The sequence below is a fragment of the Myripristis murdjan genome, chromosome 16 (assembly GCF_902150065.1).
Source record: "Myripristis murdjan chromosome 16, fMyrMur1.1, whole genome shotgun sequence".
Taxonomy (NCBI): Eukaryota; Metazoa; Chordata; class Actinopteri; order Holocentriformes; family Holocentridae; genus Myripristis; species Myripristis murdjan.
In genome coordinates, this window is record NC_043995.1 from 21,470,324 (window position 1) to 21,492,500 (window position 22,177).

Below are 22,177 nucleotides of genomic sequence, written 5' to 3' on the forward strand. Positions count from 1 at the left end.
GTTCATAATGCATTTCCAGGAATTGTTGCTGTTATTTATTATAAATGTGTCATTCCTTCCTCTTTCGACAGCATGCATCAGTGGCGGATGCAGTTATTAGATTTTACATGATGTGATGCAGCGTAATGTCGCTTATGTCTTAATGACTGGTGTGAAGTGAGATCATGTGCGTTCCTCGCCATCATGACAAGTCTAGGTGGTGTACGACATCCCAGGCCTAGTTTGCAAGAAAGTGCAGGCAAACCCACATTGGGGTGTGCATTGCTCTACAACTTTCCAAACAGCACGTTTCAGATCTCTTCTTCCCTTGACAGCCTTTGCATCCTTAACAGTTTTCTTCGACGAAGTGAAGCACAAAAAGCATAAGAGTTTTTTTTTTTTTTTTGCCTCTTTTAATTGCATGGACCACAGTGCTTAGCCGACAATTCAAGGTAAGTTTTCAAATTTGTTTTGAAAATAATTGTGTCTTAAGATAACTTATGAAGAGAACACTTCCTGTTCCAAACACGTAGTGCAGAAGTGAAATACCAAATGAAATAATGGATGCAGCTTTTTCTTCAAATAACAAAAAAAGAAACATTTTAAGCATATAACTTGAAATTAAGTTTAAAAGTTTGACCTATACAATTGTTTTCTTTTAAGACAGAAGAAAAAAAAAATCTTAATTGAAACACACTGTACAGTATTTACAAAAACAGATTACATGTAATAATATACACCTTTTTCAGCAAAACAAAAAAAAAAACAGTAAATAACCATAATTTCTAAACTGATTTTCAGAACCTGTTAAGATCCTATGTTGTCTTGCCTTTATTTTTAATCAGCCTTTAATTTATTTGAAGCCGTTTAGTGGTGTTTAGATTTACTTTTAGTTTCCCAGATGTTTTAGTTTCCCAGTAGAAGTGTGCATTATTGACACTTTGGGTTCAGATCAATATCATTACAACTGAGAAATGCTTCATAATCTGTCTCTGCCTTCATTGTTCTGTTGTCATTTATTACAATCTGGAATAAATGTGGCTACTTAAAGTTGCCAAAGGAATAGCTGTAACCTGTGGTTCTAAAATGACAATTTGTGCAATGTACAATCTCCATAAAGTGTAATATATATAGCCTAATATAAAAACCCTCAAAACGATAAAACTCAGGCCGCAAAGCCAGCTCATCACCGAATGTCGAATCAGTGATAAAAGCAAAGGCTATAACCACATTTTTACTGTTAATTTTCTATCTCCGGTTGCTTTGCCTTGTAGGAAACTGAAGACCAAAATTTTTGCTTTTTTAAAAATACTTATCTTATGTACTCTCAGATAAATTTTGGATTGAGCTTTAGCAAAGCATTTTAACGTGCATCGTTGGTCACGTTAATTAAAAACTAAATGGCTAAAACTCTGTTGGGATTATTTCCACAACAGCTCTGTCTTTTTATTCCTGTTTTATACGTTTATGAAACTAAATTTATTTGATATGAAAGAGAGTGAGACAGGAAGGAAGTTTGAAGGTGGTTAGGAATCACATGGTTTTTGGTAAGTTAGACAATATTCATCTGAAGATGAGGCCCAGCATTGTGTTGTCTCTCCTAGATTAAACAGCTCAGTCATGTTGTCGAATCACTCTGTCACACCATAAACTGCAGCGATAATTGAAACACTCTGTCATCTTCACAGATCCAATATCAAATATGAAGACAATCATGTGGCTTGGTTTTGGTGAGTGAATGCATTGGTTCGATGCAATTGTAAATGAGCATGTAAATGTTTCATAAATGTACAATCCAGTTTATCAGGACGAAATAAGGAAAACTGACTGATCGTGATCTTATTCCAAATGCTCTTGGCACAAAGGAGAGGGAGGACAATGTGCTGTTGTGCTCTACTCATCCCAAATGCCTACAAACACCCTGACATTAAACCTTACCTCATAGCCCGCCACCTATAGTGAATATATGTGTTTACATTCAAAGTAATGAGACTTTTATTGCTGAAAATTAGTTTATTAATGTCTAAACACTCAGTGCTCATTCTGTTCTCATGTGAATATGATAGTAAGTGATCCTCTCTCCTCAGTGCTGGCTGCACTGTCTGCTGGGGGGGAGGAGTTCATTGTGAAACGTGGTCAGACCATCACCATCAAATGTGGCGGCTCCTCCAAAGACTCACCGAAGACGCTGGAGTGGAAAAGGGGGGATGATTTAATCCATGGTCTCTTTTCTTATGGCCTCCCACGCAAAGGTAGACAAGAAAAACCTTGACAGAGAACAATCAAAACAAGCATTACTGATAACCAAATCTGCACATAATCCTGCACAATGTATTGTGTTATAACATTGTGTCATTGTTGTTGATTACAGTAAAGTGTATTTTCTCCATCAGGCGGAGGTGACACAGCGAAAAGGTCAAGGTTGACACAGAATAATCTGCTGATTCAAAACGTGCAGGACACAGATGCTGGAGCGTACACCTGTTATCTGGACCACAAGCCTCACAAACACAAACTTTATGTGCTCTCAGGTAACAACATGTTCCCAGCAGACTTGGGTCAAGTGCCATGTGCAAACAAATCTCAGTGTTTCATGGAAAGCAAAGTGAGTGGGGTTCGCCTTGTCAGGACAAATCAAGCATTTTTAAAATTTTAGGCTTGAGTTGTTAATTACAGGAAACTTTATGAAAACAGAAATAGTGGTCTACCTGCTGGCATTCATTGTTTTGTCATAAGTGGAAAACCCCACTCGTCTGACAGCTAAATAGAGTGTGAACAAGCAAACAAGAGGCAAGGGGAATATATTTTAAGAGATTTAAGAAATCAGTTTGACCAATGAGAATCATTTCACAAAAGTTGTCATTAAGTGTGTCAGTAAGTAGCATTTCAAGAATTTCATCAATCATTTTTATGAAGGATTTCTTCACTTAAAATTTGGCCCCGCCTCCCGCTCTCTTTGTGGTTCTCACCATTTCCTCTGTCCTCCCTCTTGTCCCCCTCAGTTTCAGTCTCACTGAGCCCCAACAACGAGCTCCAGCAGGGCAGCGAGGCCACGCTGCAGTGTGACGTAAGCGGTCTGGACGTCCCACCAACAGTGGAGTGGGAAAGTCCACAAAAGACATTAGAAGGGTCAGAGACAGTCCAACTCAAACCTGTAGAAACGTCACATGCAGGGCTCTGGACCTGTAAGATCTCTCACGGGGGCACAACATACACAGAGACCCTAAATGTCAAAGTTAAAGGTAGGACACTGGCTTCTCACAACATCCTTTGATTGACCTGAATAAAGTTTTTGCCACCACAAAACTCCCAATAAGGCCACTGACTAAACTAGCTGAACAGCACAATTTATGTTAAAGTATTATCTGAAAACTGGAAAAAAAAATCATGACCACACTGTGAGTGCACATAAAAGCCCACTGAAAGAACACAAGGATGATGCTGATGTGTGACGGGGTTTTTTTGGTCTTTCAGAGTCTGCGCCACCAACACGACCCCCTTCCTCAAGTCCACCAGACACTAAATCAGCCTGCAAAAACTGTATGTATATAACTGTTGCACCACAAAAAAAAAAGAGAAAAAGAAAAAAGAAATTCACAATTTCATTTTTGCAGATCAGTAAGAGCTGCTTGCATCAGCCTAAACACCCTGACTCTGCCTTGATCTTGCCTGAACTGATCCAAAGAATCAGTTCAGGCAAGATCAAGATTGGATCAGTTCGTTGGATTTGTTGGATTTGTCTTCGACTCATTATTCTTGCCTCCTTCCGTGATCCATTATATGTTTGTAGGTCATCCAAATGCCACTGAGAAGTTCAATGAGAAGCCCCAGCTGCTGCTGGGGCTCAGCATGTGGATGTGGATCGCAATCGGCCTGGGCTCCCTGGCCCTGGTTGTGCTGGTGGTCTTTGTTATTGTCTTGGACCGGAAGATCAAAAAGAGGAGGGTGAGGAAACTGTCTCAGAAATCGTACCGTGCTGTTTTGTCAATTCTAATTAAAAGCTGGACTGAAGGGAGACGGGTAGATGGAGTGACTGAATCAGTGATAATGTGATTCTTCTCCCATAGCGGAGGGCACGAAAGCTGAAGAACATGAGACAGCCACTGAACCCCAAGCTGTACTGCCAGTGTAGCCGGTAAATGTTCTTAACTAGCTCCAATCTCATAAAAAAGTTCCTCTGTCCACCCTCTAATAATCTCCGCTCACTTTATAGGTACTTTCTAATAAACCCTATTCACTTTATATCAATGACTGTTTGACCTTCACAGTTACTGTGCCTTTTTCCCAAGTACTTCATTACTGTGTAATAATTAGTGTGAAAACTTCTCTTCCTTGCCCTCTTTATCACAGCCCAACAGCTGCAGCACCGCCGCCGCAAGGACAGCGGAGAGTGAAGCCATCAGCCCCCCCTCTGCAGCAGCGCTAATGGAGTGACATGAAAGACAGATTGAAGAAGGAGAGATAGAGAAAGAAAGGGACAGAGAGAGTGACAAAAGGAAAAAGGGAGGGAGGGTAAGATAGAGATAGAGGGAGGGAGGGAGAGAGAGAGAGAGAGAGAGAGAGAGAGGAGCCCAGAGTGAATATGGCATGAATGTAAATGGGCTTTCAAATGCTCCTGATGAAAATAAAAATGAAATGTAATGATGTGGGCACTTTTAGCTTTTGCACTGAATGCAGCCAGAGGAGTGAATGCAAATGGCCCGAAAGCCAAAAGGCGACCGCTGCAGATGAAAACGACAACATACCTAGGCTTAGGTTATGGAGCCCATTAACATTTTAAGCTTATTATATCATTATGTGCAATGCTGTAAAATGAACATGTACTGCTTTGCTTTTACAATTACAATCAGATGGTTTCTATGTATTCCCCCCAAATTTACTGTATTTCTGAAATTTTCAACTGTATTGTATTTTATATATTTTATCTAGTATCTCTTGTTTTTTTTTGTTTGTTTGTTTGTTTTTGTAAAGACCGGACATTTGTACTCAATTTTGATATGATTTTTTTTTTTTTTTTAACTTTCAATAAAAGACAAAGTCATTACACATGTCTGAGGTTTGGTATTTGTTTGTTCCATACTGACCTGATCACCATCACCATAATATCAGAAGTTCTCTCAGTATTTTTAACGCGACATTTTTTTTTCTGTTTTTGTTTTACATGGCTAGGAGACACTGGTGTAGTTGTACAGATGATCTCCCAGAACTGGTGCAGTTTAGCACACACAGGTGTTGAGGACAGTGCAGCACTACGCGAACTGAAATACACAGTAAACACCTGTCAGACCTCTGATGACCCATATTCATAGAAACAAACAAAAAAATTTTTTACACAGATATTGTTGAAATGATAGATTTTCCTTATTTTGCAACATTAATGTGCATGATATAACTCACTTGTGTGTGTGTGAGAGAGAGAGAGACTGTGCCTACTCTATGTAATCCATTAGTATATACACCCTGAGGACGGGGTCACAGTGCAGCCGAACTTCCTGTGTGTGTGTGTGTATGACAGTGAACGTAGCTACAGTGCGTACAGCCTACGAAATGTCAGATCAGAATTCACCGCCACACTGAGAACATCACGCGTGAGTACTCCAAAACATATACTTGTTATTCCACTCACCAAACACCTATTTACAAGGACGGCATCTGTTACAGAGGGGAGATAATTCAAAGCAGCAGATTGTCTTTGAGTTGTGGAGCAGTCGTTTTGAGAAATACTGACATATCTGACAGACGCCGCTTGAGATCCATTCTTGAGAGAGAGGCACGGGGACACAGAAGGGGGCAAGGCAGTACTGTAGTTGTCCAATTTTGTCCTGGTGTCTGATCCACACCACATTTTCAAAGTCTTGATCTCATCCCAGAAACTCATTTGGTGTATCTGGGCCTCGGGCTCCTGTCATTTATTTTTGTGGGTCTCATATCGCCTCTGGAGAATGATCTCAAACACTTGAGAGAAAATGATAAGCCTGAGTATCACCAGCGTTCTCTCGGCATAACAAGATGTTCTGCTGAAAAAACACTGATGAATTCTATCAACTTGAGCGCTGTTGAATGATAGGCCCTCTGTTTTATCGTTGGCCTTGAATGATACTCAAAAATTTCCTGTTTTGCTCTTGGACTTGGATTTGACGCCCTTGTTGCTGTGATTCAGACATGACTGGATTACATCTTGGAAAATGAAATAGAAATACCTAAAATAGAATTCTCTTTTACTTGGTTTGATATTGTGTAAGGATCAAAACTTGTGCAATAACTCTGGATGGTTTTGCAATCAGCAGCATTGCAGACGGCTGCATTTTCTGTGTGCAGCAGCGATGAAGAGCAAACCCCTGAATACACAAGTTTATGGTACGTCTAGATGTTTAGTCCAGTTGATGTTTGGTACGTACAGATATCAGAGGGTACAGCCTTGTCCCATTTGGTTAAATGGGAAATGATTACTAAAGTATTCAAATGTAGTATTCAGTGATTACCAAGGTATTCAAATATCACTGTGACTCACATGCTATTCAAAAGCACTCACTGTTACTGAAAAGCACTTGAAAATCAGTGAGTACTGACAAAAATTTTTTTCCCAAAAATCACCTGAGAGCATAACAGCACGCTGTATTTAACAACAAAATCATCCAGACAAATTGTAGCAAATAATTAATTAATTTGAGAAGAACGCAGAGCAATCATGTGGATTGACAGTGTAATCCACTGTGTGTAACGTTAACCTTTGTTTCAAAATGTGCACAAAATGTGTGTGAGATTCATGTTAAAGAGTTTTAAAGGAGTCTAATTATGATTGCTTTGTTTTTTTTGTTGAATTATGTTTTATCGTGCTAGGTGGACTGCCAACATTTAACGCTTCACCTCAGTCTTAACCTGTTGAGTTTATCAGCAGTGGGTTTACTGCAGAAATAGCTTTAGAGTGTGCCTATGAAGAATATCTAATATGGCATGTGCTGTAATATATATGCATACTGTATACGCTTATCACAATCCATACGCTGTATGTGGTGCAAATTGTGCAAAACCATTCCTGATAATTTCACCAGAACACATATGCAGAGAGTTTTGAGTCGTTGTTGTGTAATGAATTTTCATTAACGGTAACTTAAAGCACATTTCTGATGTGATCCCAGATTTGACCGGACAGCGCTGAAGAAAACCTAATTAATTACAGCACATACTCACCACTTATTCTAACAACTGGCAAATACTGTCTCTGTAGCTGATTTGTACATGATTAGGTATTAATGTTGTTCTTTGTAAAGTACTGGAGCTTGGTGTTGGTGTTTGAAGCTAAAATTCAACATAAGGCTCCCTGAACATACGGGCTGCGTGATTTTGTACTAACGCTGACTTTAACCAAATAGGAAATGTCGAAATAAAGTCCAACATTCATATAACGACAAAATGGCTGATGTAACATGGATGAACTGGTACATGTTCTTGTACTGGCCAAGGTTACACAGTAGTGCATGTCAAAGTGCTTCACATAATACAGTAACAGCAACATGTAAGGACACTTTTTACCCAAATTCCAGTTTTTCCTTTTTGACGACTACAGTAGGAATCAGTCCTCAAATATTGTTAACAGTGTTAGTGCGCTGGTGCTCTGTTCAATACACTGAGCGGCAGGTACAGCACATATTATGCTAACTATATTATGTATTACAATGGTAAACAAATTATTGATGCTTGTCATTGCTTTATAAAAGGAAGCAATTCAGTAGAAGTTGTGTGTGTTTATCAGTGGGTCTACAGTGGAGCGGCTTTGTGCGAGGCAACACGAGAAAACACTAGAAATGCATTTTATTGCTTACTGGTTTGATATTCCCACTTTCTCGGCATGAGCCCATTACATTTAGAAACATTATTTTCTAATACAGAAAAGTCATTAAACACACTCACTCCTCCTTGCTGTTTAGTGCCTGGCAACTAGGCACTAGTTACCTCTGCCTACTTTTGCATTTACAGGTTCTTTCTTTTTTTTTTCCTGAAAACAATGAGCGACCTACAGCAGGTGTTTCCTCTGATCTGTTATGTTCTCAATACATTTTCATGAAAATCTAAAAGCTGTGTTGCAGTGGGGTTTTCATATGAGACATTAGGATTCCCTTTCATGGCAAGTCATCATTCAAAGAGAAACTGAGAATTTTGAACTGATACCTGTTCCTGCTCTTGTGCTTCTACCTGGTTCCTCATTCCCCTGGTGCAAGGCCAAAATCAGGTCAGTCGGTGGATCCAGGTGAACCAGGACCAGTGAAGAGTGTACTATGTAATACTGCATTACTAGTGAGAACCCTTGAGACTTTTATCACACACACAAAAAAGTGGAATAAGATCAAAACTTGGTGTCCACATGGTTCTCATTGTCAGATCCACAATGAGGACTTTTTTGACTCGAAAAAAAAAAAAATGGAATATGCTCAAGTTTGCAGGTTGTGTCTACATTGTTCTTCTTGTCAGTCTGACTCACTGACAGCTTATGTGCTTACTTTATTTTTAAAAACAAAATTATTGTTTGTTTGTTTTTTTAAATGGTGCTAACGCTGATCAGTCCTCAATCGTGCACGGTGCACCTTTAACTCCTGTATACCACTATACAACAATACAATTTAACCCCACACAATTTAATGATTTGTGGCACTTGAGAAACTAATTGGTATATTTTTTAATGTTTTGTTTGCCTAGTTGTATATCTATTTTATACCACTGTTTCTTTATCTAATTGTTATCTGGGCGCCTTTGAAAACGAGGGCTCGCACTCTCAACGTGGCGGCCGAGAAACTAAATACAGGCTGAATGAATGAATTGATAATTAGGATTAAAGTATCAGTTCAATTGTTGTGAGCATTTGAAATGGAACACCGTTATAAGTTTAAACATGACCTTTCTGGAATTTCCGTTAAACTCCCACAGTCCTTCCTTGGATTTAACAAGGTCATCATGTAATTGGCTGCACATTACCCATATTTTTGTGCAGCCTCGCCCTCGCCTACATTTCAGGCTGACAGCGCTGATGCTGATGAGCGTCGTCAATCTTTTTTAGCTATAACCAGACCGAGCTGGCGGAACAGTTTTGTGTAACAGGTGTGGAATTTATTAAGCCTGGGCAATGCTAACGAAACATTTTGGCAAACAGGTTACTGTGATTTGACGCTGAATGACAGCAAACCCACTGGAGCGGAGCAACACAGTGGAGTGGATTTATTCTTCTTGACAATACATTGGTAAATGATGTGGTTGTCCTGATTATTCCAGGGCTGTTGTAACCGCAAATACAGCAACACAGCATCTGTGCTCGTTTTAGTTTTTCGGTGGTAAACAAAGGTCATCTGCTATTAAAAGCTTCAAATTTATTGCAACTTTCCTGTAAGAATATGTCATATCGTGAAATGTTCCCTATCACTTACTGAACTGTGAGGCGGCAATGAAAATAATTACGCTGGATCTCTATCAAACTGCTATTCTTAGCAGCACACGCAACCAAACTCGTTTCACCTTTTAGTGTGTCATTACCAGTGTTTTTGTGAGTTTACATCGATCCTCAAATCTCAGCCTTTTATCCGTCCCCCGCTCCAAATGCAAGACAAAAAGTGACTGTGCCCGTGCAATTTCAGCTCCAACTCTCTGGAATAATCGTCCCCAACCAATTCATTTTGCTGAATCCCTGGTTGGTTTTAAGCAGCTTCTAAAGACTCATTTTTGTAGGCAAGTCCTTCCATAGATCTCCTTAGGATCTGTATGTCTTCTCCATCAATGCCCTGTTTTATGTATATTTTCTATGCATTGGTTGTTCTATGTATTTGTTTTTCACATGTGTAGCACTTTGTAGCTGTGTGTTTAAAAAAGTGCTCCATATACAAAGCTTTAGTTACTTACTTACATGAAGGCCCCTCTTTCGTTATACTATTGGCAAAGTGCAACGAACACAAGCAGTCTATTTTTTTCCATTCTGGTGAAGTGATCATGCCGCAGCCCACTAACAGCACAGTAGAAGTTAAATGTGATACGGATGATATAGAGTAAAGAGTGGGAGAAACAGAAGAGAAAGCAACATTTTCTGTCTTCAGCTACCGTTTCACAACTCTTGAGGTTTCAAAGTGCCCTGAATGAAGTTCCCCTCATGATGTAAGAGGCAAAATGTTTTTACTGTCATTGAGCCGAATGTCACATGTAATCAGCCTTTTTTCCACTGACATTTGTTGTTTATTTCTAAAGCATCAGCACACAGACACAGACAGTTTAGAGGCAGGGAGTAACACGCCGGGTTCCTCCCTATCTTTGCAGGACTTCAAACATCGTCTTGTTTTCGTCGGCCGGTGTTGGCCAACACACGCGTCAAACTTGTAATAGCTGTGAAATGCAAGAGCCAGAGCAAAAAATACAACAGAGAAAAAGGGAAAAGATGCACACAGAGGGAAACCCTATGTAGGAGACAGTGGAGGACGAACTGAGAGTAAGCAGGAGAAATGCGAAAAAAGGAATTCACCCCTTCATTTTGCCTTCTGGCCCACACTATCGGTCTTTTTCTCTTTCAGAAATGATATGATGTGTTACACAACGCCCTCGCTAGGCGTGTGACTAATGAGGGAGTCCTCACTTTCAGGTGTTTTCCATCAAAATAGCTGCTCTGAGGCTGCTGGTATCCACTGAGATGGAAAACACTGTCATATTGTCAGATTGATGTGCACATATCTGTGGAGGAGGAATCTCAACTGCAACTGGGCTTTTTTGGTGAAGCTCTTTTGCATCTGATGTCGAAGTAAATGTAAAAGGCCCCTACATACAAGCAGCCATTATACATGCAGATGTCAAGAACAAACAAGAGGCCCGTTTTGTTTCAAGAAGCGGGTTTTGGGTCCTTCATGATGGCAGTACAGAGTCAAGCAGAGAACAAGAGAAACCTCAGAGAGACAGATGAGACGAGAGCGAGATGTTTGTTTTGTCCTTGTTGTGGTTCATGTCTCTAAACCACCTCAGGAGTGTGTTTCTACACTTCTGCTCCCCAAGTTGATCCCCAGTGCCGCCATTAACACATGAACATGGGCCTTGCTGTCCTTAACGGGGTTATAAGAGAATCACTTCATCATCCCATTAGGTGCGCTAAAGGAAAAGTGCCTAAAAACAGAAATGTTTCAACGTTGTACCAGACAAAGTTTGAATTCAAATGAATCTCAAACTGGTGCACCCTCGAGCAGTCTGTATTTTAATTACTTTGTTCCTTCTGTTGCTGGCCCGCTCAAGTCTGCCCTACAACTAAAAAGTGTCTTATTTTGCAGACTTTCCTTTCCTGGTATCAAGTATTAATGCATAGGTTTTATATTTGTTTTCAGGTTTTGCAAGAGAGGAACAAAGAAAATTTAACACGTTGACTGCCACAGCCATAGCAATTTCGTTTTACATTCCTTCACTTGTTCAAAAACTGTCCGTGTTGTCGACAGATTACAGCAAGCAAAATCTTCTGATCATCATGATGTATATGTATGTCCATCGGCGGCCTTTCTAATCAGTATTTCAATAGAACCAGGGTTAACATATCAGCAGAGTTGAGTACGCGTTCAGTGAGGAGCAGAATAAGCAGACGTAAACTCAAACAACAGTAAAAACAGAGAGATGCACAGATGTTGTGTTCTCCTGAAGGCTCACTGTTGTATTGAGTGCAGGCATGACTCTACAACAGGTTAAGAGCAGAGATAAGTACAAGCAGCTGTTTAGCTGGTGCACAGGTGTACATTTACCCAATATGAAGCATAAAGAGAAAAAGCGATACAGAAGTGCTGAAATCCCTCAACTGAATTGCATTATTATGCAAAGCATTATTCAAATTTTACATGCTGAGATTTGGTTTTGCTCAGATCACTGAGACACATAATGAAGTCTCAAATAAAACATCACTGTTACATGGAGAATAACCGCCGGCCCGTCGTCACGTAAACTGGTTAGTACTGGAAAAGCAAATCTTTGCTACAAAAATGTAAAATACACGTTTTTAGCGAAAAAAAAATGTGAATAGGTAGCACATCTCAAAGTTTCAAATCAAGAACGACAAAGGCGCTCTGATGAAGGCTCTGTGCTGAAATGCATAAACATTTTTCTAGTGTGATGTGAGCCAAATAATCAGGTGAAATGTGAATTTATGGTCCTTTGTGGCACGAAAATTGGGGATGTGCTACCTTTTCACATTTTTTTGAATGTGCCTGTTGGATTTGGGGTTTAGTGCTCAGTTTAGCTTCACCTTCTCCTCCAACATGCATGTAGCTATGAGGCCCACCTCAGCGGTGGGACTGGACTGCAGGGTCTGCAAAGTGCGACCCTGAGCCCTGGGGCAGGCCGAGGCTCAGGGTCACACTGATGGACAGACGCAGATTAAAACATGGGGATAAAACCTGCAAAACCTTCCAATTACGGGATATCTGGTCAGTCCTCAAGCCGGCATCACTTGGATTGTGAATTTTATTCAATCTGTTTATCATCAGGAATTTATCATTCCTCTGAGTAAAAATCAAGGGCACAGTGAACGTGATTGTTGAGTGATAACTTTTCTGTACTTTTTAAATACACAAATGCACTGAATTCAAGTTTACGTAGCAGTGTCCACATGACGGGATTTGCCAGAAATCTGATCATCATAAATGTTAACGAATACGGGCATTTTCCATTCCAGATCTGGTGGAAAAAACAGAGATTCAGTTTGAAACTAAATCCAGCCTGATGGAAGGGCGACTCTGTGTGTGAACATGTCGAAAAGGAGCTGGCTGTGGTGTCGGGAGAGCAAAATCACATAAATCATTAAGTTTATTAAATGCATTGTTGCTGTGGCCTTTGGATTTGAAGCTTGCTACTAATTGCTTGTCTTCACCACCTAAATGAATATTAAACTCAGCCACGCTGCCCTTCTCTCACTTCAGCAAGACCCTTTGACCAAAGAAAAAAATATATATGTATTTTTTTTTTTTTTTTTTTGCTCACAGCACTTAGAGGCTTATCTTTGTTTCTCTTTTTAGGAACAATTACGCTTTTAATTTGAGTTTATCAACCACATTTGCCAGGACTGGGCCGACAGTACATGGCTTGAATTGTGATATACTAATTATGAGGATAAATCAGTATAATTATGTGACTTGGGGCAAATCAGTGGAACAATTACAATGAATTAGGCCGTTAGCCATCCGTGTGCTATGGAGAATGTGCTACAGATAGATAATGAACCCAAAGACACCCTTCATACATTTGATGATTTATGTTATCAGGCAGAGTGTCATATAAAAATGTTTTCTCCATTTAGATGACCTGTTTTTTTTTTTTTTTTTTCACTTAGCGATCCAGTGGATACACCAGAAAATAAAATAAACAATTACTTCTTCTGAGTCGCTGACTAAAATAATGTTGCATTTACATAAACAAAATAATGTGCTTGTTTTGATTTAATCTAATTTTACAGCATAGCACATATATTTTAGGCTTCGAAATATGTGAAGCTAACAGCTCAAACTATTTCAGAGAGCAAAGGAAAATTTGGTGAGGAGGTCGCGCCCTCTTCCTCCTGACAACCAATCAAAAGGCCATTAGTCTCATTTGGGGTTTGACCGATGACTGTATCCTTTTTTTCAGACCAATCGGTGGCGAGGGAGGTGCAACGGCATTTAAAAGGAGTTTTTTGATCTAAATATTCAGCATTTCCACTCGGCTCCAGATCATTGCTCAACTGCAGGGTTTGTGAGGGACGATCAGCAGTCACCATCAGATGTGAGTATAAAACACCGTGTGTGTATCTCTGATTTTTGCTGTAGAGTGCACGTACCAGCATTTTGTCATTGGGATCCACAGCTCCTGAGCCGTCAGCAGGGCCCGCAGGGTTCAAGTGTCACTGTGAACTCTCAATTTCTAACTCTTGATGTGATTTTTTAAGAACTAAAAGCACAATACCAGAAACTTAAAGAGTCAGCAAAGCATTAAAATCAGTAAGACAGAAGAAGACGATTTGTTAAACTGTGTTGTCACTAAAAATATTTAAAACACAAGACCATATTACATTAATTTGTTGACGAGTTGCTATTCTATGTTTATTACTTCTGTCTTTTTCAGACATTGGACAGCTGATTTATTACAATGGAATACGCCACACTATACACACAATATACAAACTATGAGGGTAAAATTCACTTCAGTTCAGTCACAACATAGAAACAACTTTTATCACGGCTTTCTGTCATTTATGTTAGAGAGATCTACAACATAGAGGCATGTTTTCGTGGATTTTAATGTATTTCTGTCTTGTTGTCTCACTCTAAATATGTTAAAACGCCAGAGAATAATAATTTGTGTGCAACATCCTCCAGTGGTCAATTAAAGCAGCGGTTCTCAACCTGGGGCGTGGGGACCCCCGGGGGGTCCTTTAGGAGGTTTCCGGGGGTCCCAATGAAAAATGGGGAATTATTTTAATTTCATTACTATTTAGCTGACCAGAGGTTAGCCTAATGAGAGAATGTATAAGAACGATCTACAGTGATGAAATAACGAAATCACTGAGGGTATTAAAGCCCGGTAAGTACTAATTTTGCCCACTCTGATTTGCTTAACAGTATTGAGAGCCGATTTAATTATATTGTTGCTTGCTATTTAGTACTCTAAATATGAATAATCATTGGACAATAAAAAAAAAAAATAGATAAGGGCAGAGACATAAAATTCAGTCTTTTCAACCAAGTAGTACCAGTTCATACAAGAAAAATAAGGAGAAAACAGAACGGACTGCTAACTCACTCTCTTTTCATCACAGAAGCTGATGTAGAAGCCAAACAACTGACAGTCAAAATACAGTCTGACTATTAAATAATCCGGCCTATCCAATATTTTTATTTTGCCTCAGCTCTCTCACTTCCTCTTCTTCATGTCTCCGCTGTGCTTTGCTGCCCATCCCCCCCTCCATGTTTGCTGTTGAACCTCCACCCCAAACTACAGAGATGATCATCTGTTTTTTTTTTTTTTTTTTTTTTTTTTTTTTTTTCTGGGTTAGCTCCACAGGTGCAGTGTCTCTGACTGTTTAACGTCAGTTCAACACGTCTCCTCCTTCTCTCTGTCTTTTTTTTATTTGCAAAATGCTGACTTCAGGAATAAAATGCAACATAATTTAGCCCCCACTGAATTTCCTCTGATTTAATGGTTTAAATGCGTAATGAAGTTTGTATTGTTTATATCCCTTGATTTCTCATGCCCGGTTGTGTCTAGATGCATATAAACATGAACCATTTTCTGTATATATTGTATATGTTTGTTATTTGACAGCACGCCACCTCAGATTTCAGGATTTAACGTTGCATTTGTTTGCGCTGATCAGGATCGCTCAGTCTTTCCTTGCAAACTGCACAACAAATTCAAATCCTTTTTAATTTTAAGTGTTTTGTTGTGCAAGTCTATCAGACACTGCCTGAGAGGTATGATTACCCAATAAAAAGAGAACTTGTTTCCAACAGTTTCATCTCTTAAGAAACATTAATCATCAATCTGAGGAGAAAATTTCACTTTTGCTGCATAGGGTTGAAATTTATGGAGCGATAGCCAAAGCTTAAAAAAAGAAAAAAGAAAAAAAGAATTGCCTTGGTTTGTAATATTGTTGTGTTAGTGTTGTATCAGCAAATTAGATGCTGTAATTAAAATTATTTTGAAACTTCTTGCTGATTATGTTTTAATCTAAAAACAATATGACACTACGTCCACCTTCAATTTTATTCAACTGATTCCCCCACAGAGATTTTGACTTCAATTAAACTGAAGGCCCGATGGGAATGAGTTGTGGACAGTTTTGGACATACCTCTAAAAATATTATAGCGAACATAAAAACTAAATATGCAAGTGAATCAGTTCAATAACTGAGTCTAAATATTGAGGAAATGCAGCTTCTTGCATCCTGTCTTGGTCCTCAGACTGCGGTATTCGCCCTACATTTGTAATTTAACTAATGTTGGACATGAACCTATTTTTTTTTTTCCTCAGTCTCAGTCTTGGTTATTTATTTATTTTTGCAATTTTACTTCAGACCAGTGGAAACAATCTGAACTAACTACAACAGAATCACTTCTGTGTGCTTTCTGCATTACGCCTTCAGCTCTGCACCAAAACACGACACTAACAGAATGGTTTGCATTAATTTTGAAAGAGTTTATTTCATACTAGCCTCAAATAAGGCCTGGAAAATGAGCTTGCTCTCATCTTAATGAAAAAGAAGGCAACATCCACACACTGAACATTAATGCTGCAGGTGCCTGTAGCTCACCTGGTAGAGCGCGTACCTCATCCTTTTCTCTCCCTTGCCTGTGCTTTCTCTCTGTACTGTCACTATCAAATAATATCAATTTAAAAAAAAAAAAAAAAAAAGGCAAATAAATAATCTTTTTTTAAAATATTTTTTTAAAATTTACCAGCGCAACATTTCGACACATACGGGGTCAGTTTGCCTGATGAAGACCCTACAGGTCGAAGCATTGTTACGTCTCACCTTGCTTCATATGTTATGTTTTGCTTATGCCGTCATTGTTTTATTTTGAAATACGTACCTCTCCTCTTATTTCAGACAACTTCTAATGATCGTCATGTGAGAAGTGCCCATCAGATGGCCTCACACTGGATGCGGTTGGATTCAGTGGAAGAGCATTTTGCTGGTATAGATGTGTTTGTTTGGGTCAAAGTGCGGGTGTGGATAGTGAAATTATTGTATATTGTGCTGCTGGAGTGGAGGCCGCCGACACTTTGTCGGTGCAATGTATACAATATGTATACACACAATACATCACTGGGACAGAATTTTACTAAAACATATATATAAGACAGTTTTTTGGGGATCCACACTTACTCACGCACTCATGTAGACCAAAACGTACACATCAAAATGCTCAGCATCCTCTGCTGAATCCAGCCATACCCAGTTTGAATCAATGTGACAGGAACTTTTGATGTGACGACTGTCAGAAGTCATGGAGGCACCTTCAAACAGTAAATACAAAATCAATGGAGAGGGATGAATCCCCTTACTTACATTACACAGGAAATGAGTGAAGGACTTTCATAAAAGATGTTCAAGTGTATCTTGTGCTAAAGGAGATAGGAAAGGAAGCGCTGAAGCACCTTTCCTTGACATTTAGAGAGTTCGACCAGCTCTTATCATGGCTGCCAGTTTGATATTTCCGGGTCATTTCACCTGGTTAGAAACCCTCCTAAGCAAAAAAAAAAAAAAAAAAAAAAAAAAGGCTGTTCGACCGCAGCTGCTGTGTTTTCCTCTCCTCAGTGCCAGTTCGTATTTGTCCTTGTGTCAGGAGTGCCAGGCTTTTTTCTCGTGTTTATCCTTGTTGGTGTTTTTGTGATCTCTGCTTTGTTGCCTTTGTTATCTCCTTTTTGGTGTTTGTCTCATCTACTGCTTGACTACCTGTGCACCCAACTACTGCAAGTGTATCGACCGCACTCGGGTCCACCTCACTGTAAAACTGTGACAACCATGGTGTTATTCTATCTCTAATCTTAGCCTCAAAATGGACCCACATACGGCCTCAGTCCCAATTCAAACTCAGTAACTTCCAGTTTTGCTTTATGCTGAACTTGGCTGAAGTAATCTTTACTACAAAACTACTACACAATGACCACTACAATTCAAATCAAATGTTTATTTAATTTTTAGGCCATATTTATAATTTCTAAAATGCTCAAATCAAAATTTCAATTAAAATATGTATCTGTTCTATCCATTTTCTTCAAATATACAGTAAAATTCTTTGAGAGGTTTTTTTGTGCTGTTTTGTTTTGCACAATCACAGCATACAGAGACACAGAGACAACAGGAGACAGAGAATGAGAAAGAAAGTGAAGAGGGGAAGAGAGAACATGAGAAACATGTACCTTAAACCACAGTCTAGGTGTGCTTCTGCTGTTGTGGTCTCTTTTTTTCTCTGTTTGAGCGTGGAGAAATCCGTCTTTCGTGGAACAGGGGAGGAAGAGAGGGCGTGTGAGAGATGGGAGGGGGTGAGGATTGGGATAAGAATCTGCACCTCACCAAATCAGGGCCCACCACAATCGGCGTACACCCTCTGTCTCTCTTCCCTCCCCCATTTGTCTTTTTTCTTCTCATCCAAAGCCCACCACAGGCCGCCTACTCTCATCTCTCTGAACTCTTCCTCTTTTATCTTTGCCATTCTCTCTAAATCTGAGACCACCACAAACCCCTGTTTGCTTCTTTCCGATTTATGCCACTTTGCAGCAGAATTCGGCATACCTGTACAAAATACAACACCATAAAATAGGAATGTCTTTATAGCACTAATATACGAATCACTACTTGTCAAATAAAAACATTTCTTGCTTGAATTCTCAACTGTACGTAAAATGAAAGTGTGATGTTTATGTTGGTATATCGATGGATCTAAATTCCTGTGATGATCACCTGCTCTCTGGCTGAATGTAACTTGTAATGTTCTGTGCTTATCTTTCAATGGCTATTCTTTCCAGAGGTGCGACCAAAATGAAGGACTTCATTCAGTTCACCCTCATCCTGTTTGCTGTGCTAATCTCAACAACAGGTAACATTCAACGCTCAGAGATTTAAACAACTAATCATAGGATTTTCATGACCGTTTTTATATTGCACATTGTTACATAACATCTGCTCTCTTTCTCCTAGGAGGTAATCCTGAGGTTGTGTTCGGGCAGGTGAACAGCACAGTCACCCTGCCTGTGACCATAGATGCGACTGGTGGGATATATGTGAGCTGGGAAAGTGAGGGCAAAACTCTGGTCAAGTGTAATCCCTTTGGTTCTTTGGAGACCAACACAGGTGAATAAATAAATATGAATGTTTATATGATCAAAATATGAATTTAGAAAGATAAAATGTAAATGAATTTTGGGCACTGTGGTGGCTCACTTTTTTTTTTTTAGCACATACCATGTAAAACTAATGCTAAGCTGCAGCGGCCTGAGTTCAAATCTGGCCCAGAACCCTTTGCTGCATGTCCTCCCCTCCCTCTGCCCTGTCTTTTCAGTCTTATGATTGCCCAGTAAAGCAGAAATGCCCAAGAGATAATCTTTTAAAAATGCAAATTCAATCTTGGAAGCGTCCATGACTTCATTTCTGCGTTGCAGAGGAACAATGGAAAGGCAGGTTGTCGTTGTCTGGCTTGTCCCTGGTCATCAAAACAGTCCAACCAAGTGACTTCCAAACTTTCACCTGTGTGCTGAAGCAGATGAATGCTGTTATTTCCAAGACCACAATTCGTCTATCCAGGGTCACCGGTGAGTGTAAACACATTGAGATAACTTCAGGACCTTCATGGGATGTTACCCAAACATCTAACGGCACTGCTGTCATGAAAAACCTCTTAACTCCAGTTTTCATGTTTTAATTTCAGTTGAAGGATTGAAGGTTAGAGACAAACAGCCACAGGTTTCCTGAAACATTCTCAGAGACCATTAAATAAACCTTGACTGTCAAACTAAAACTAAACTACTACTACTCAAACTAAAACTAAACTACTACTACTACTACTACTACTACTACTACTACTAATAATAATAATAATAATAGAAAGCAGTTCCTACAGTAGTTCATGAAAGATTGACATTTTGGAGATACAAGGTTTTCACATGCCAGCAGCAAGATGTCAGAGGAATCTCATTACAACATGTCTGCTTTATATAGAACAGTGTATCATCTTCAATGTTAAGAAAAACAATCCATTTAAAATTACCTTTTGAATCATTTTCATCATTTTGACACCCGACTCCCTTTGTCTTGTGTGATTTTCCTGGCAGTGAATGTGAAACCAGGCGCTCTCCTGGTGAAGGGGGGCACTCTGTCTCTGACCTGCGATGCAGAGCGGACTGCGAACTTCAAGATCCACTGGCTCAATCCCCAGGGGGACAGAGTGGCAACTGGAGGGGCTTTCACCAAGACAGAAGTCACTAAGCAAGATGCCGGTGTGTGGACCTGTGTTTTGACACATGATGGCAGAGAATCTCGTGCCACAGTTTCTGTTACTGTTTTGGGTGAGTTACCATGGTTAAAAATGTTGCACGCTTGTGCGTAGTAATGAATTCAAAATCATTGTGACCAAAATCACGTTTTTTGAGTGTTATGTGCCGACAGTGTTCAATAATTACGAATACACATACATACATGAAATAATTTCACCATGCTCTGTACTGACAATCACATCTTAAATCATCAGCATTATTATATTGTTTGAATTAACCGGTTCAAATCTCAAACACATAGAGAGCTATTTTAAATTCTGCTGGAGATCCCAGTGTTTCCAAGGTTACCTAATATATCCTGCTGAATTATGGGGATTTGCGTAAAATATTCTGACTTTGTAGCTACATAAGGAGAACCTTGAAGGAAAATGAGAGTTTAAGGGAATAATAATAAGTGCTTTGGCCATGTGAGCTATGCATCTTGTTGCAGTGGCAGATAAGGAGACTTGACCGACTGACGCTGACTTTGGTTTATGTCCCGTGACTTCATAAAAACGTGCTGATCAAAAATGGTAATCAAGATAATTAAAATTGGGAATGGTGAAACTATTCATTGGATTATTTTATCACTACTTATTGTAAAACTATATGCCGTTTCATCCATCTTTGCAGATAAATAGGCCACGTTTCCTCTGCTATAATGTGGCCTTATACCGATATTAACAGCAACATTTTTCAATTTCCCTTCCTGCCTAGATCTTTCACCAGCTCCTCCGTATCCTCTTTTCGCCTCGACGTCCTCTCTTGACCTCACCGTCCCCTGCTCCATCCCTGATCACCTTTCCTGGGAGAACTTCAAAGCGAAGGGCTTGCAGCGGGGGAAATGGAGCTTTGTCCCTAGCCAAGCCTCGAATCTCATTTCCGGGAACCCAGAGGAGCTTGGGTCCTTCTCTTTTGGGGATTCACCGACCTGGAAGGCAGTCCGTGATAGATATTATGTACCAGACAGCAAAAACAGCCTGTCTTTGACGATGAAACGGCCGAAAGAGACAGACAGGGGAGAGTATGTCTGCACCTTGGAATTTGGCGGGGGTGTCACTCTGAAGAGCAGCGTACATGTGGAGGTGCTGCAAAGTAAGTTGGACCTAAATGCCGTGCACAAAGCCAGCTCTGTGATGCACCCGGTTCTATCTTAATTATGCACTTTTCCTTGCTTTTTCATTCACTATCACATTCTCCTCATCTATATATTTTGTGTCCCATTTCCTTACTTCTTCCTAATTGTCATTCATAACAAGTCGGAGACAATACTTTCTATGCCACCTTTCTTCTCCTGTTCTGTTGTGCCTCCCAAGTGTTCTCATCTCTCTGTTGTACAGTTTATGTGGAACGGCGTCCCTGGTGTGACATGTGTCTAATTCAGTGGCTAATACACTTGTCTAGCTCCACTTGTTTTAATAGGGTATAATGAGCTTTCCCTCTGCCAGAAGAGCGTGGAAACACAATGAATTTTAATTGGATTCTTTGTGTTCTGAGTGTTTATAATGTAAAATGGAGCCTGTTCATTTTTTTTTCTCTCTCTCTTAACCCTTATTTAACCAGGCAAGTTGATTAGGAGCAAACTCAACAGCTTAGAGGAAATAATACCAGGGAGAGGGAGGGTTACCCGCACCTACTATTCACACAGACGGGTGCCAACTTAAAAGAAAAATCAACCTAAAGTTTCTTAGTGAGGTGGTGGGTTGCCACGAGCCGCCAGAACAGCTTCAGTACATCTTGGCATAGATTCTACAAACTCTAATACGGGGATGGAGCAGCGTTCTCCAAAGATACGGTACATGGAGAGGGACATTTTAGTAGTGCACACAGAGATGTGGAAAAAAACTGATGTGGTCAGATGAGTCATCTTTCACCGTGTTCTGGACAGGTGGGCGAGTGCATGTGTGGTGTCCAACAAAGCCATGGTGCAGGCCTTAATGATGGACCCCTACAGTCCATCATTAAGGCCTGTCTCTATTATACTGTGGGGGGCATTTTCCTGGCATGGTTTGGGTCCACTTGTCCCCTCAGAGGGAAGGGTCGCTGCAAATCAGTAAAAAGTTGCTGTAAGTGATCTCATTTATGCTATGAGGAAACATAGCATAAATGACATTGATTTCACAATCAATGTCACACAACTACATTTTTGATGACTATGCCCCCCATCGCCAGGGCACAAGGCCTCACTGTGTGTAT

The 22,177-nt window shown here is 39.9% G+C and overlaps 2 protein-coding genes across 5 annotated transcripts in view; both read left to right on the forward strand.

The window, feature by feature from the left end:
• The first annotated feature begins 133 nt into the window (after positions 1 to 133).
• Positions 134 to 4,880, forward strand: LOC115374255 (roundabout homolog 2-like). Of its 3 annotated transcripts, none has more exons than XM_030073095.1 (9): positions 134 to 431; positions 1,668 to 1,709; positions 2,067 to 2,231; positions 2,373 to 2,510; positions 2,982 to 3,221; positions 3,454 to 3,519; positions 3,770 to 3,924; positions 4,047 to 4,114; positions 4,330 to 4,880. In XM_030073095.1, the coding sequence occupies exons 2-9, from the start codon at positions 1,682 to 1,684 to the stop codon at positions 4,403 to 4,405; spliced, it is 936 nt and encodes a 311-aa protein (XP_029928955.1). In that variant the 5' UTR covers positions 134 to 431; positions 1,668 to 1,681; the 3' UTR covers positions 4,406 to 4,880. The 3 variants fall into 3 exon arrangements, with proteins under 3 accessions (XP_029928955.1, XP_029928957.1, XP_029928956.1); XM_030073097.1 differs by having other exon boundaries at positions 136 to 431; positions 2,982 to 3,222; positions 3,461 to 3,519; positions 4,330 to 4,879; XM_030073096.1 differs by lacking the exon at positions 134 to 431 and having other exon boundaries at positions 1,472 to 1,709.
• Positions 4,881 to 5,528: 648 nt separating this feature from the next.
• cd4-1 (CD4-1 molecule) overlaps positions 5,529 to 22,177 on the forward strand; it is an 18,249-nt gene continuing 1,600 nt past the window's right edge. The window contains exons 1-7 of one of the 2 annotated variants that reach the window (XM_030073051.1): positions 5,529 to 5,567; positions 13,597 to 13,731; positions 18,479 to 18,549; positions 18,651 to 18,803; positions 19,112 to 19,261; positions 19,781 to 20,014; positions 20,699 to 21,076. In XM_030073051.1, coding sequence (XP_029928911.1) covers positions 18,492 to 18,549; positions 18,651 to 18,803; positions 19,112 to 19,261; positions 19,781 to 20,014; positions 20,699 to 21,076 — 973 coding nt within the window. In that variant the 5' untranslated portion in view covers positions 5,529 to 5,567; positions 13,597 to 13,731; positions 18,479 to 18,491. Of the gene's footprint in view, positions 5,568 to 13,596; positions 13,732 to 18,452; positions 18,550 to 18,650; positions 18,804 to 19,111; positions 19,262 to 19,780; positions 20,015 to 20,698; positions 21,077 to 22,177 lie in introns of those variants that run through there. The other variant, XM_030073050.1, reaches the window with a different exon arrangement.

Bases quoted from the DNA above. Each gene is read 5' to 3' on its own strand.
- LOC115374255 (XM_030073095.1), top strand. From the start codon at position 1,682: ATGAAGACAATCATGTGGCTTGGTTTTG. The intron at 3,925-4,046 runs GTGAGGAAACTG...CTTCTCCCATAG, and splicing joins GGAAGATCAAAAAGAGGAGG to CGGAGGGCACGAAAGCTGAA. The intron at 4,115-4,329 runs GTAAATGTTCTT...TCTTTATCACAG, and splicing joins CTGTACTGCCAGTGTAGCCG to CCCAACAGCTGCAGCACCGC.